The sequence below is a fragment of the Balaenoptera acutorostrata genome, chromosome 17 (genome assembly GCF_949987535.1).
Source record: "Balaenoptera acutorostrata chromosome 17, mBalAcu1.1, whole genome shotgun sequence".
In the NCBI taxonomy this organism is placed as follows: domain Eukaryota; kingdom Metazoa; phylum Chordata; class Mammalia; order Artiodactyla; family Balaenopteridae; genus Balaenoptera; species Balaenoptera acutorostrata.
Window position 1 is genome coordinate 65,226,805 of NC_080080.1, and position 14,940 is coordinate 65,241,744.

General features: G+C 38.0%; 1 protein-coding gene across 6 annotated transcripts in view; it reads right to left on the minus strand.

Annotated features, from left to right (window-relative positions):
* The window catches only part of TERF1 (telomeric repeat binding factor 1), a 44,910-nt gene that overhangs the window by 15,344 nt on the left and 14,626 nt on the right, over positions 1-14,940 (minus strand). For 4 of the 6 annotated variants that reach the window (XM_057532038.1, XM_057532039.1, XM_057532036.1 and 1 more), the window contains 3 exons: positions 12,866-12,925; positions 11,300-11,391; positions 2,760-2,869 (listed from right to left, as the gene is read on the minus strand). In XM_057532038.1, the coding sequence (XP_057388021.1) occupies positions 2,760-2,869; positions 11,300-11,391; positions 12,866-12,925 (262 nt within the window). The remainder of the gene's footprint in view (positions 1-2,759; positions 2,870-11,299; positions 11,392-12,865; positions 12,926-14,940) is intronic. The other 2 variants (XM_057532041.1, XM_057532037.1) reach the window with 1 other exon arrangement.

Here is a 14,940-nt window from a genome sequence, read left to right on the forward strand (position 1 = left end):
AGTGCCTCAGCTGAAAGAGCTGCCTCAGACTCTTATTTACTAAGAAGGAGTCTCTAGGGAAACACAAATACAACAAGGGAGACAAAAACACAGAAATTTTTGTCTCTGACACCCACAGCTACAGCGAACAGTAAACAAAGCCTAACTCCTAGCCAGACAGACATAAAACCACACACTAAAGGCCAATTTACCGTCAGTTCCTTTTATCTGATACATCATGTCCAGCTATCAACAAAAAAATGATAAAGTACACTAAAAGGCAGAAAACACAATCTGAAGGGACAAAGCAGCATCATGCTCAGCTATGGAAGAGATTCTGGGATCACCAGACTGGGAATTTTAAATAAATATGGTTAATAAGCCAATGTGCATTTTTCCACTAATGGGAAAAACGGACATGTAAAAACAGATGGGTAAATGTAAGCAGAGATATGTAAACCCTAAGAAAGAATCAAAAGGAAATGCTAGAAATCAACAACACAGTAAAAGAAATGAAGAATGCCTTTGATGGGCTCATCAGCAGACTAAACATGGATGAAGAAAGAATTCAGTGAGCTTGAAGGTATGTTAATAGAAACTTCCCAAACTGAAAAGCAAAAAGAATGAAAAAAAAAAAAAAAGAAAAAAGAGTAGCCAAAAGTGTAAGACAATTACAGAAGGTGTAACATACACATAATGGGATACCAGAAGAAAAGAGAAGAAGAAAGATCTGAAGTAATAATGACTCAGAATTTTCCAAAATTAATGACAGACATCAAAACAGGTCCAGGAGGTGCTTCCCTGGTTGGCGCAGTGGTTGAGAATCCGCCTGCCAATGCAGGGGACACGGATTCGAGCCCTGGTCCGGGAAGATCCCACATGCCGCGGAGCAACTAAGCCCATGCGCCACAACTACTGAGCCTGTGCTCTAGAGCCTGCAAGCAACAACTACTGAAGCCCGCGCACCTAGAGCCCGTGCTCCGCAACAAAAGAAGCCACCGCAATGAGAAGCCCGCGCACCACAACGAAGAGCAGCCCCCGCTCACCACAACTAGAGAAAGCCCGCACGCAGCAACAAAGACCCAACGCAGCCAAAAATAAATAAAATAAATAAATAAATTTATTAAAAAAACAAAACAAAACAGGTCCAGGAAGCTCAGAGAACACAAAGAAGGATAAACACCAAAAAATCTGTATCTTGGCACATCATGTTCAAAGTGGGAAAAAAAAAATCAAAGACAAAAAAATATATGTGACTTTTGGTTGCATATAGTGGCATAAAGTCACCATTTCCTCATTCTCCTTTGGGAATTCACCCAACAGCAACAAGGAAAGAAATGAAATCCCAAACTCATAAAATTAAGAGAACCCTTTGTCCTGAACCATAACACAGATGAATGGGGTCCATTATTGGTGGAAACTGACAAAAGGTATGTGAAGAAGTGGGGCACAAGCCACTCTACCTACAGATCACAGAAAGCCCGTGGTGTACACATTTCCAAAGTAAGGAACATATCTTGAGGTGTACACCTTAAATCCCTGGTCTGCAACAGCAGGAGCCTCCCTCAATCAGCATTACCTCCAGAAAGTAGAGGTGGTGCACCTAAATTAGGAATTATGCAGACAAGCAATAGCTGCAGGAAGCAAACCAAAAATTGGAGTTGACTGCTATGTTCACTGGGGGAGAAGCCATGGTCAAAATAAACTTGAGTCACAGGAGATATCCCTAGTAACCTAGAACTTGACCCTAGCCCAGCACCTCAACAATGAACCATTTGCAAATAGCTTATCAAAAAAAAAAAAGCATCTTAAATAAAGAAGAGTAAGAAGAAAAGTATAGGATCATCTTCCACTGCCAGCATGACCAAACAAGGACCAGATTTACTCACCTGCTGTGAACAACTAGAAAACCAGATAAAATATAGTAAACAATGGTTTCAGAAACTGGATGGACGGCACAGGACTATAATCACTGAGAGGGCAAACAAATGAAATGAATCCTAAAAGGGACCCATTTTAGCTTTCTGAATTGAAAAATTCTTTACCAAATGATATTTTTTCTTTTTTTTTTTTTAAAGCACAGAAAAATCGTATTTAAATTGAATCTATGGAGGCCTCCCTGGTGGCACAGTGGTTAAGAATCCGCCTGCCAATGCAGGGGACACGGGTTCGAACCCTGGTCCGGGAAGATCCCACATGCTGCGGAGCAACTAAGCCCGTGCGCCACAACTACTGAGCCTGTGCTCTAGAGCCCGTAAGCCACAACTACTGAACCCACATGCCACAACTACTAGAGCCCGTGCTCCGCAACAAGAGAAGCCACCATAATGAGAAGCCTGTGCACCTCAACGAAGAGTAGCCCCTACTCACTGCAACTAGAGAAAGCCCGCACGCAGCAACGAAGACCCAACACAGCCAAAAATAAATAAATTAAATAAGTAAATAAATAAATAGAATCTATGTTAGGAAGATACAAATATAAAAACTTACCAAGTAGATTTAAGTTCCATATCTGATGAACTGATTTTATGATGACAGTAATACAATAATTCTAAATAAATGTCACTAACACCCAGCTTAAGAATATCTTTAAAATGTGGCTGAACTTTGAATAGGCAAATTGGTCAACAAATCTAAGATGGCAAAATTAAAGGCAAAGAGAAAACATTTTATCCTCAAGATTTTTTAGGGTTGAACAGAAATAATGTGAAATAATCACAATTATTCAAGTTATGACTTTAATATCCATTAAGTATTATTTAATTATAATAAACAAATACCTGTTTTTTTCTAGATCGATGTTTTTCAGGAGTTAGAGGCTGACTGTTTAAAACACTTATTCTCTTGCTTTCAGTGGTTCGCCTACTGTTCTCTTTTTTCTTTCTTCCACCTAAAATTAGAAATGCTGTCATCAAAAACTGTCTCACATTAAAAGAATTATATAATTGTTTTTTTGGCCACACCATGCAGCATGTGCGATCTTAGTTCCCTGACCAGGGATCGAACCCATGCCCCCTGCAGTGGAAGCATGGAGTCTTAACCACTGGACCACCAGGGAAGTCCCAGAAGAATATTTTTAAAGGTTACCATGAAATTCCTACCTACTGGTTAGCTATTTTTTAAAAAAAAGAACTGTTTAGTTTTTTTCCTTTGAATCTGGAAGCAGCGTGATATAGTGCAAAGATCAGGGATGTGTTTCCTTTCCAACCTGGGCCTGGCAGAATCACTCCTGCAAAGGGTGTCAAGAAGAAGGGCCATTCTAGGATAGAAAGCCCAGAGATAAACCCACGCACCTATGGTCAACTAATCTATGACCAAGGAGGCAAGGATATACAATGGAGAAAAGACAGTCTCTTCAATAAGTGGTGCAGGGAAAACTGGACAGCTACATGTGAAAGAATGAAATTAGAACACTCCCTAACACCATACACAAAAATAAACTCAAAATGTATTAGAGACCTAAATGTAAGACCGGACACTATAAAACTCTTAGAGGAAAACACAGGAAGAACACTCTTTGATATAAATCACAGCAAGATCTTTTTTGATCCACTTCCTAGAGTAATGGAAATAAAAACAAAAATAAACAAATGGGACCTAATGAAACTTAAAAGCTTTTGCAAAGCAAAGGAAACTACAAACAAGACGAAAAGACAACCCTCAAGAATGGGAGAAAATATTTGCAAACGAATCAATGGACAAAGGATTAATCTCCAAAATATATAAATAGCATGCAGCACAATATTAAAAAAAACAACCCAATCAAAAAATGGGCAGAGAGAATGGACTTGAGGACATGGGGAGGGGGAAGGGTAAGCTGGGATGAAGTGAGAGAGTGGCATGGACTTATGTATATTACCAAATGTAAAATAGCTAGTGGGAAGCAGCCGCATAGCACAGGGAGATCAGCTCAGTGCTTTGTGATCATCACCTAGAGGGGTGGGATAGGGAAGGAGGGAGGGAGACACAAGAGGGAGGGAGGAGATATGGGGATATATGTATAGCTGATTCACTTTGTTATAAAACAGAAACTAACACACCATTGTGAAGCAATTATACTCCAATAAAGATGTTAAAAAAATAAAATTAATTAACATAAAAAAAGATGTACAATATTGTAAACCTTGACAATGTAAAAGTAGGGTATAGAGGAGAGCAGTGAGAAGGCAGAAAACGTGGGTAGGAGAAGAAAAGTGAGGTGAAGGAGTGGTAATTTCCTCCTTTCACATTATAGGGAGTCAGGAGGTATTATCTAAAATCAAATAAAATATAGCAGTATATTATTTCGAGTTATGAAGACAACCAATAGTAGATATAAAGCTAATAAAACTCTGGAAGTGAGTATTAAAGTTCCTAGTTTAAGGGCAATTGTTGAAAGAAATACAAATACAAACATATTATTTAGAATTTATAGTAGTACCGACCAGAAGTAAAAAATAAACTTTTAAAACAGTTTTATCTGCTATAATAGGGCAACACAAGGTATCCTTGTGGTGATGCAACTACTTTATATCTTGGTTGAATCAATGTCAATACACTGCTTGTGATATTGTACTACAGAACTGCAAGGTGTTGGCCAGTTATATTCTTAATTCTACCAAAGACTCTACCAAGCTAATATATTTACTTTCTTTTTCCCCTTTCCTGGGGTATGAGTGACAAATAAAATTGTAAGATGTTTAAAGTGTAAAAAAAAAAAAAAGAAAAGAAAAAAAAGGGCAGAAGACCTAAATAGACATTTCTCCAAAGAAGACATACAGATGGCCAAGAAGCACATGAAAAGCTGCTCAACATCACTAATTATTAGAGAAATGCAAATCAAAACTACAATGCCATATCACCTCACACTAGTTAGAATGGGCATCATCAGAAAATCTACAAACAAATGTTGGAGAGGGTGTGGAGAAAAGGAAACCCTCTTGCACTGTCAGTGGGAATGTAAATTGATACAGCCACTATGGAGAACAGTATGAAGGTTCCTTAAAAAACTAAAAATAGAATTACCATGTGACCCAGCAATCCCACTACAGGGCATATACCCAGAGAAAACCATAATTCAAAGACACATGCACCCCAATGTTCACGGCAGCACTTTTTACAATAGCCAGGTCATAGAAGCAACTTAAATGCCCATCGACAGACAAATGGATAAAGAAGATGTGGTACATATATACAACGGAATATTACTCAGCCATAAAAAGGAACGAAATTGGGTCATTTGTAGAGATGTGGATGGATCTAGAGACAATCATACGGAGTGAAGTCAGTTAGAAAGAGAAAAACAAACATCGTATATTAACGCATATATGTGGAACCTAGAAAAATGGTACAGATGAACCAGTTTGCAGGGCAGAAATTGAGACACAGATGTAGAGAACAAACGTAGGGACACCAAGGTGGGAAAGTGGGGCAGGGGGTGGCGGGATGAATTGGGAGATTGGGATTGACATATATACACTAATATGTATAAAATAGATAATAAGAAAAAAATATGTTTAATTAAACTGAAGTATAATTCTGACAAACTTTTTTTTTTTTTGACAAACTTTTTGATAGCAGCAGTAATTAGGTTCTGTAATAGGTCAGCTTAAATATAATTCCCAAGATTCTTAGTTAACTTTAAAATCTAGTATAAACGGTAAGTATAATTTTGGGTATCTGGGTCATTTCTAAGTAAGACAGGATGCTCAAACATTGGTCATGAGGTATAGTCTATATCTAGCTTTGCTTCTTATTCTTATATGTTATGAAGTAGTTAGATCTTTGTGTCAGTCAAACTGCCACTTAAGAAGGTATAAAAGGGATGTGTATAGCAGTGGGGGTTATTTCATGTGTTCTTATAAACCCTTTTGGTTTGTGTGAAATTGTGATTTATAATAAGAAATACATATTTTGTCCCCTCTTGTTTCTGGCTCCTAAAACCCTTGGAATTTCCTAAGTGATGAGAGTAATAAAGGTGTCTTTTTTATGTTAAAAAAAGCCGTTCTGCCATCAATGAGATGGTGACCAGGGAGTATACCATTAACATGCACAAGCGTATCTATGAAGTGGGTTTCAAGAAGTATGCTCCTCTGGCACTCAAAGAGATCTGGAAAAACTCCATATGTGAGCACTGACACCAGGCTCAATAAAGCTGTCTGAGCCAAAGGAATAAGGAATGTCCCATACTGTATCTGTCTGTATGCAGTTGTCTCAGAAAACGTAATGAGGGTGAAGAGTCACCAAACAAGCTCTATATGTTAGTTAACTATGTACCTATCACGACTTTCAAAAATCTACAGACAGCGTGAATGCGGACTAACTGCTGATTGTCAAAGTTACAGAACTGCAAAAAAAAAACAAAAAAAAAAAATCAGAGGGGATGTGCTCTGAATCTTGATTCGTTTATGCCTTTAAATGTCATCTCACCTCCTAGTGCCTGCCTTTTCATCATCTGTTTAAAAAAGGAATAATATTTACCTTATAGGATTGTTGTAATTTCTTAATATAATGTTTAAGGAGTATCTGACACAGTGTAAGAAGTAAACCCTTCCCTCTTTCCCTCTTATTCACAGTTTAGTAAGACAAGAAATTAATGTATATGCAACTCAAAAGAAACAGAATGGTAATTATTGAAAGAAAATTGTGTGTACAGTTGACCCTTGAATAACATGGGTTTGAACTATATGGGCCCACTTATACACGGATTTTTTTTTTCAATAAACATAGTATCTGTATTTTCATTTTACAGATCTTTAAGTGTGGGGAAGAGTTTGTGTTCGATTAGCGATCACAATATGTGGAATCAAAAGAACTAGGGTCTGAGTCCTGATTCTATGCTAACTGTTTCAGTTTCCTGCCCTCAGGTGAGTCACTTATCAATTCTTTTGTTTTTGAGGCAAGATAGCAGGATGCATTGACTGCACAGGAGTCGGTGTCCCTGATCCCCATGTTGTTTAAGGGTCAACTGTATAGAAAACCTAAAAGGATATACACATAGAATTAAAAAGGGTTTAGCAAGATGGTTGCATATAAGATCAATAAACAAAACTCAATAGTATTTCTGTACATTAGCAACAGTTAAAATATTTAATTAAAATAGTCAAAAGATAATATTTACAATAGTAACAAAATATATAACATTCTTAGGGACAAATCCAGCAAATGCAGTCAAGATCTGTATGTAGTAAATTATAAAGCTTTACTATATACATGCGTGTGTGCATGCCCATATACAAGTTATAAGAATATATATACATAAGACAATCTAAATAAAGAAATATGCTTTTTGTTCACATAGAGGAAGACAATATAATTGTGTCAGCTCTCTCCAAAATTGTCTACTAGGACTTCCCTGGTGGCGCAGTGGTTAAGAATCCGCCTGCCAATGCAGGGGACACGGGTTAGAGCCCTGGAGCTGCAGAACAACTAAGCCCATGCACCACAACTACTGAGCCTGCGTGCTGCAACTACTGAAGCCTGTGAACCTAGAGCCCGTGCTCCGCAACGAGAAGCCACCGCAGTGAGAAGCCTGCGCACCGCAACGAAGAGTAGCTCCCCGCTCGCTGCAACCAGAGAAAGCCTGTGCACGACAACAAAGACCCAACGCAGCCAAAAATAAAATTAATTAATTAATTAATTTTAAAAAACAAAAAAAGAAGACTGTCTACTATTTATTTATTTATTTATGGCTGTGTTGGGTCTTTGTTTCTGTGCGAGGGCTTTCTCTAGTTGCGGCAAGTGGGGGCCACTCTTCATCGCGGTGCGCGGGCCTCTCACTATCACGGCCTCTCCTGTTGCGGAGCACAGGCTCCAGACGCGCAGGCTCAGTTAATTGTGGCTCACGGGCCCAGTTGCTCCGCGGCATGTGGGATCTTCCCAGACCAGGGCTCGAACCCGTGTCCCCTGTATTGGCAGGCAGATTTCTCAACCACTGTGTCACCATGGAAGCCCCTGTCTACTATTACAATGTAATTTTAAATCAAAATTTCAACATGTTCTTTGTAGAATTTAACAAGATTATTCTAAAATTATGTATTAGGAGAGTTAGTCCATCATGGGCCCTGAGCATCCCTTCAGTTCTTGCTGAATGCACAACAAGGCTTACTCATTTCCTGATACTAAACAGTTTCTGCAGTTAGTCAGGCACCAAAATAGGTCAAGGGAACCACAGTCTGACCACCATGTAACTAACTCTCTCCTGGGGAAGGCAACTGGATTATTTGCTACATTTTGCTTCCTGCTTACTCACAAAGTGCCCTTGGCCCCAGGTTCCTCCTTGCAGTACAACCTACTGCCTGGGCCCACTGCACTGTCTTTGGGACCTGGCGAGGGGAACCAGCACAACTACACTGATGCCATATGCTACTGCCATCTGTTGTGCTGTAATAAACCGTCTGGTTCTGACCCAAGTCTTGTTGTCCACTTTTGGCACCTATGGAGTGGTAGCAGCTTCACTGCTTGCAATCTTCTATAAAGTGGTTTTCTTCCCCCTCACAATATGGAAGACCAAAACACCAAGAATACTCAAGATACTCCTAAAGAATAACAGAAAGATGAAGGAAAATGCCCTATCACACACTGAGTTATTACTAAACTACAGTAATTGAGACAATATGGTATCAGTGCAGGAACAGATCATATGTGTTGCAACTAAGACAGTAATTAAAGGAAAATTTATAGCATTAAATGCACATATTAGAAAAACTCGCAACTCATATACAAAGGGGGAAAAAGTCAGGTTGATGTCAGACTGTCCACAGCAGCACTCATAAAGGCAGAAAATAATGGAGCAAAATCTGCAAAGTTGTGAGGAAAAGTATTTCCAAAGAATACTACATTTAGCCAAAGTTTTTGTGCTAATCTCACCCATTACAGCTGAAATCAATCAGTAGTCTAAAGTTGAAATTTATAGTTATAGAGGCAAACTGACCCAACCTATCAAAGCAATTCATATTATTTATTCTTCATTTTGGAGGAATCATATGGTTTACTGATATATTTCTTATGAAACAGCATTTATGTGAAGTTCATTGAATCCTTCAGTTTCACCTTCAAAAAATTAAATGTAAATATATTTTAAAGTACATATGTAACCTCATCACATTTTTATAAATTTTTATTTGCTTTGATTCTATCTATTCTTCCACTGAGGCAGTCTATCTATCTTAGCATTTAAGGACATGGGCTCTGAAGTCAGAACTGTCTGATTTCAAATTCTGGCTCTGGTTCTGTTCATGACCTGTGTGACCAAGGGCTTTTTACACTTAACCTCTTTTTGTCTCAGCTTCCTCATCTGTAAAATGGGAATGATTAAAAAAAAAAAAGTACTGATCCAGATTGTTTTGAGGATTAAGTGAGTTTATAGATAAAAATCTTTTAACTCAAATATTAATCATTTCACTGAATGCTGGTGAGACTTTGCTGCATAGAAAGAATTTAAGTGATTTTTTTTCTTTCAATTTTTCTGAATTACTTGATTTTTTTAAAAGTACATAGCAATTTTACAAAACTGAAAAAAAATTGTTTTTAAAAGATGTCTAAAAAAATTTTTTTTAAATGTTTAGCATGAACGAAATAAATATCCTCTATTAGGAAAAAGAGGATACCTAAGTAACATTTAAGCAAATTGGACTTTTTTGGAATGTATATGTATATATTACTAACATCTAACAAAAAGTCAAGAAATGTACTAAAACTCACAGGATCTTCTAGGTTCAATATCCATAGTCACTGTCAAGCCACTCTACAATGTGATTACGGTCTTCATTGGTTCAATTACTGATCAGCTACAGTATAAAAAAGTGTATGCTTCCATTTCTTTGAACTTTGTATTATGAAATTTAAAGTCCAGGAAAATCCCCAAATTATTTTACTTTAGAATTATGATTCCCAGCCATTTTGCAGCTAGGAACTCCACCAACATGAAGCAAATATTTGAGTTTAACTTTACCATCTTTAAAGTGAGGACAATGATAATATCTACAGATGTAAATGTTTTAGAGCTGTAATTTATAAATACTAGCTAACAGTGGCCCTATCATCAGCCATCAGCTATGAATAAATTTATTCAATTAATATTTACTTCAGGCATACTATGTACCTGGAATCAAGTTGGTACATCTATTATTTTTATATTGATCGGTAAGTATTTAGATTTGGATCAATAAGGTTTAAGAATCCTTGCATTAGAACATAGTACAGGTTCAATAAACATTTTATGAATGAATATATACCAAGGAGGAACTTACAATTATATTATAATCGAAAATAATTATGGACTGCTTTTAAGATTTTTTTTTGGTGATTGTTGCTTGTTTTTTAAACCTAGCAATGCCTTTTATAAGGATAATAAATTCTAAATGCAATGAGGAATAAATTCTAAATGCAATCTGCAATGCCAGAGTCTATACATAGTCAATCCTCATTACATTCATGGATTCTGGTATTTGAAAATTCACCTACCTGCTGAAAGTTGTAACAAAAATCAAAACTTGCAGTGCTTTTGTGGACACCGGTGGACATGCACAGAGTGGCAAAATATTTGAGTTCATGTTCCCAGCTGAGGTTAAACAAGGTGAAGCTCTGCTTTCTTATTTTAGCTTCCAGGCTAGAAATAATTATTCTTTTTATGGTCTATTTAGTGCCATATTTTTGTGCTTTTTGGGGGGTAATTCTGCTGTTTAAAATTTTCCCCAAGTGTATTGTGGAAGTGCTGTCTAGCGTTCCTGAGTGCAAGAAGGCTATGTATGACGTTCCTTACAGAGAAAAATATGTGGTTAGGTAAGCTTCATTCAGGCATGAGTTACAGTGTGGTTGGCCTGGGTTCAATGTTAATGAATCAACAATGTATATTAAATAAGGTTTCTTTAAACAGAAACAGGGACTTCCATGGTGGTCCAGTGGTTAAGACTCCGTGCTTCCACTGTGGGGGGCACGGGTTCCATCCCTGGTCGGGGAACTAAGATCCCGCATGCCGCATGGTGCGGCCTAAATAAATAAACAGAAACACATAAAACAAGGTTATGTATTGAATAGTTGACCAAAATGTTGTAACCAGAGAGGCTCAAAAGAACCTAACCCTGTATTCCCCTGTAATCATTCAGTATTCACTAAGTGTTCACAATGACCTTATAGAACATTACTGTAAATAACAAGAACCAACTGTAACTTTCTAAATTAAGCACCACCTCTAATTAACTCTTTGAAGTCATGACATTTAATCCCTTCGTGCTTTAGTTTTCTGATGTGTATTTGTGTGTTGTGGAGTGCGGTCAAGGGCTGGATCGCTTTCAAAGACGTATTGATTCTCCACTCTGAAAACTGTAATAAGTGTACTTACTTTGAAGAGTTTCCACTCTTTCCTCTTTCTTATTAACATCTTGTTGTCGGTTTCCATGTTTCAACTTAGATAAGAAGAGATTTTTGTGAGACCTAAATGAAACACAAAAGCTTGTGATTTGTTCTGCAAAGACTAGAAAAGCTATAGAAAAAGGTAGATGATTTGTCTCAATCTCTATCTAGGACCTGCTTCTACTTTGGTCTGTTTCCCTTTGGTGCTCTCCTTGCACTAATGCCCCATCTTGATCTTTAGCTTCTTAAGATTTTTCTTCTTCAGACTTCCCTCTCTCCCATCTATTTTCTCCATCTCATCTACTCAGAAATCAAGATCCTTTTGGCATTCCAATTAGAGAAATTCCAAAATTCCTTTATACATGATGGTAGATATCACTTGATTATCTTCATAGATTCCAAAAAGGGCTTTCTGGAAAGGTAAGACTGTTTGGAAATACAGGATGTGGCAGAATTTTTTGACAACCTGCAATGTTCGCATTATTCCAATTTACAAAGCAACAAACTAAAATGAAAAAAAAAAAGTTCAACTAAGCTTAGGCAGCTATTTTATCACCACCTAAAATCTATACTTTGACCCCTATAAGTGTTCTATGCAACCTACTAATGCTTTCCCGCCCTCCCCAAACTTTCTGTTGTGCTCTCTGGAATGCCAGTCTCAACTTCTTCGCCTGTCTAAAGTCTAGCTCTCCCCTGGGAACAATATTTCTCTCCTTTGTGGCCTCCTCAAGTAGAGATTAGCTTCATCTTCCGCAAACCACAGGGTCCGAGAGGTGGGTCTCTATACTTTCCATTTCCTAATGGATGCCACCTTCAGGATCCTGCTTCCACAGAAACCTTAGCCTTTGAGGATTCATGCCACTGAGGTGTATCGCTATCTACCATTCTCCATAATCTTTCACTAGCCTTCCAAGCACCTCCCATGATTCACAGATCTTTCTCTACCCCCGAGTGCTGCCATCACCATGAATTATTTCCGTGCTTTCATGGATAACCCAGAGAACAAACTGGCCCCTCAACTCCTCATCTCCAGCGACCTCCTCCACACCAAGCCAGCCACCCCCTCCCACGGTTCCATTTAGCGTCCCAACTGCTCTACACCATGAAATCATTCACGCATTCTGCTCTCTGAACATGTTACATTGTCTGTTATAGCATTTCTAATAGATTAAACAGTTTTTTAAGTAATTTCATAAAATCGGAATTGGGGTATTCATCAGAAATGTAAGCTCCATCCCCTTCCTGACCCAGCATCACACCCTTGTTTCTGACAGAATAAGAGTTTACTAATTATTTGCTTTAACTTCAAGTACTCCCTCCACGTGCACTCCTTGTAGAAATAATGTGAAACAACCCAGGATCCCAAGAGGCAGGTCTCCATAGTTTGGCATTTCAAGACCCATCAGGGTCTTAAATATCTGTGGAGGTAAGTAGGACCCTGCGATAATTCTTCAAACCATACCATTTGCGTGGCAGTTATTATAACCTACCTAGGTTTGCATGAATTGCTTCAAAGATTTTAAACACAGAGAAGAAAAATGTCAGTTTACTTCACCTCAATAAGGATACTGTATCCCCTGAGGATTCAGTTACCGCAGACTGTTTGTCACTAACACTTTAAAAGAAGAAAACATTTGTAAGAATGTAAACAAGAGAAACTTTTCATCAGGATTGTACTTTCCACATAATCAAGCCATTTTTCAACTTATAAAAAGTATCTCTGGAAAGAAACTCTGGTAAAATTAAGACCTTTACAGTCCATTACAACATGGCTAATTTTTGCCCAGGTGTGCTTACCAGAGACATTAAATCAATGTCTTCCCCAAACATAAGTTCAGCAGAGTTGAGCTGTAACTGAGCATTCACAATGTCACTCTTTCAAAAACTCTCTCATGGATCTTTATTTCTATGAATTCAAGTTTAATTTCTTATCCTCCCCAGCAGTCTCCAACTGGACTTTTTAATAAAATTCCTCCCCTCTGCTGTAGTTAAAATTAGCTCCGACAAACACAGCATGACCATCTACAGCTCGATGCCTTCACTGGAACTCTTCCTGTCTCCTGAAATGACATTTCTTCTTCCATCCACCTGTAAAAACCTTAACCATCCTTCAAGGTCCAGCTCCATGTTCACACTTTCTTGAAGCTGTCCCTCAAACTCCTTCAGCATTTAAGTCTATCTTTAAACTTTAACAACAAATTATGTAATGTCTGCTACTGTTTCTGTTTCAAGTCTGTAATTCTTATTGCCTCAAATAGTTTATAAGCTTTACCAGAACAAAATATTTCATCTAGTATTGACAACATGAGGGTTTCATCTTTCCTAGCATTTGTCTGACCTTGAAATCACACTTCTGTTTCTATCCTTGCTTTACTTACGTCTTATTCATTCTTGCCTTGAAACTGGCGAATTTGACTCCCAGGATGGTTTTGATATTTGCTTGATTCTTACCTTTACCATGTCTCTAGTTTTTGGTTTTTCTCCCTATGTCTAGTGCACTATAAGATGTAATACATGCCTGGTAATGAACTAGGCACCAAGGACTCAAAGCTATTTAAGAACCTCAAAAAAACTCTCCATCTAGTGAGATACAGACAGGTAAACAGATATGTTATTCTCGAAGATAAGTCCTCCTATTGAGGTACGACTTGGTGCTGTGGGAGCACAGAAGTGACAAGTCTGCTCAGAGCTCAGCAAGACTTCTTATAGGTGACCTTTGAGCTACACCTTGAATGGCAAATAAGAGCTTACCTTGAAGAGAAAGAAGGAAATCCAAAATTGAAGCAAGAGTCAAGGCATGAAAGAACTTGTAATATTTGAAGATCAAGTTGTGTAGCTAGAAAGTGTCATGGATGTGGGCAGGGAGGGGTTAATGCTTAGGGATAAGGTGTATATGAGGGAAAAACAAACAAACAAAAAACCCAGAAAGGGGCTATATACGGCTTTGTAAGCCATGCAATAAAATCTAATTCATCAAGTAGGAAACAGAAAGCCAACAGAGGTTATTAAGCTGGGAAGTGAGTTAAACAGATTTATTTTTATGGGAAGCTAACCCTGGAAGTCACATCAAGAATGGATTTGTGTGGCACAAAGCTAAGTTATGATCTAGGATATAAATGATAAGAATGGATTAGAGAGGCATTTCTGATATGGAATTCGTAACACTTGGGGAGATAACCAACTGGATGTGTGAGGTAAAGGAGGAGAGTTAGGGTACAGAGAGACACATGAGAACATCAAGAGCTCTGTTTTACACACTGAACTGGGTTTGTGTCTAGGAGGGCATTTGAAATAAGTGGGTAGTACTACATTAGGAGAATACATAGGAAACGTGTTCATTATATGCAAGAATCATGGTAAGTTCTAATCTTATTTTACTTTAAAGCAGTATTACAGTAGGCAGGAAGGCTGGGCCACAGAATGCACTGGGTCTTCGTATTACTAAACTTTGATTTCCTAAACAAAATGAAATAACTGAGCCAATAAAAATGAAATCCCTACTTCTCAAAATAGGTCTTAGGAAAAACCCAATGAGCAAATAAGACTTCAACAGAGCCCTTGGGGAGATGAAGCAGTGAGGTATAGATCACGCTCTGATAGGCAGGGACAAAAAGAACAGTAAGACTGAGC